Genomic DNA, 683 nt, shown 5'->3' with positions numbered 1-683 from the left:
GGAAGGAGGAAGACACAGCGTGGCACGGCTGAATCTCTGATACTCCCACCACTCCTTCCTATAGCCTTACCACCTCCCACCTGGTCTCAAATGGGATCCCAGCACACTCTGTCCTCGTTTATCAAATTAGCAGAGACATTTCCAGAAGAGCTTTACCAGGTCCTGTGCCCCGAGGACAGTGATCTGGACTGGTGCTGGCGGTGGCTCGCTGGGAAGAGCTGCAGCAGTGTGCAGGGCAGAGGGCTCTGCAGGGACCTCCATGGCTCTGCAGGAGAAAGAATGAGGAAAGAAACCTGAAACTGCTCCATTCCTCTCCCAGATACCTCTGCTTTTTGGTGGTTGTGAGCTCTATTCAGGGCTTGGCTGTCAAAACACCACCGAAAGCACAAGGCTCTGGCAGTGACGAATCTCTCACGAGGAGCAGGGGGAGGACGGGGATGAATGCAATGTGAACATTACCCAGCTCTGCAAACCTCACCCACCTGCGGCTCTCAGGGGGCGTTTGGGGTGCCAGACTGCTCCCAGCAGCCCTGGGCTCTCTTCTGCTTCGTGTGTAAATTAACCTGACCCCGCACAGCTCCCAGGGGACCTGCACCCCGCTGTCCCCAGGGACCCCACTGCTCCCGCCTCGCCCCCACGGCCCCCACGGCCAGGGTGGGCACACCGGCACCTGCCCGAGCCCT

General features: G+C 59.3%; 1 protein-coding gene across 1 annotated transcript in view; it reads right to left on the bottom strand.

Annotated features, from left to right (window-relative positions):
- Nucleotides 1–265, bottom strand: part of CFAP70 (cilia and flagella associated protein 70) — a gene marked incomplete at both ends in the record, with an annotated part of 18,748 nt that extends 18,483 nt beyond the window's left edge. Inside the window, one exon of the mRNA XM_009080145.1 lies at nt 157–265. Within this exon, the coding sequence (XP_009078393.1) occupies nt 157–265 (109 nt within the window). The remainder of the gene's footprint in view (nt 1–156) is intronic.
- Nucleotides 266–683: the final 418 nt, after the last annotated feature.

The sequence above is a fragment of the Acanthisitta chloris genome, unplaced genomic scaffold (genome assembly GCF_000695815.1).
Source record: "Acanthisitta chloris isolate BGI_N310 unplaced genomic scaffold, ASM69581v1 scaffold11198, whole genome shotgun sequence".
NCBI classification, from domain to species: domain Eukaryota; kingdom Metazoa; phylum Chordata; class Aves; order Passeriformes; family Acanthisittidae; genus Acanthisitta; species Acanthisitta chloris.
This window is presented reverse-complemented; position numbering and strand designations above follow the sequence as displayed.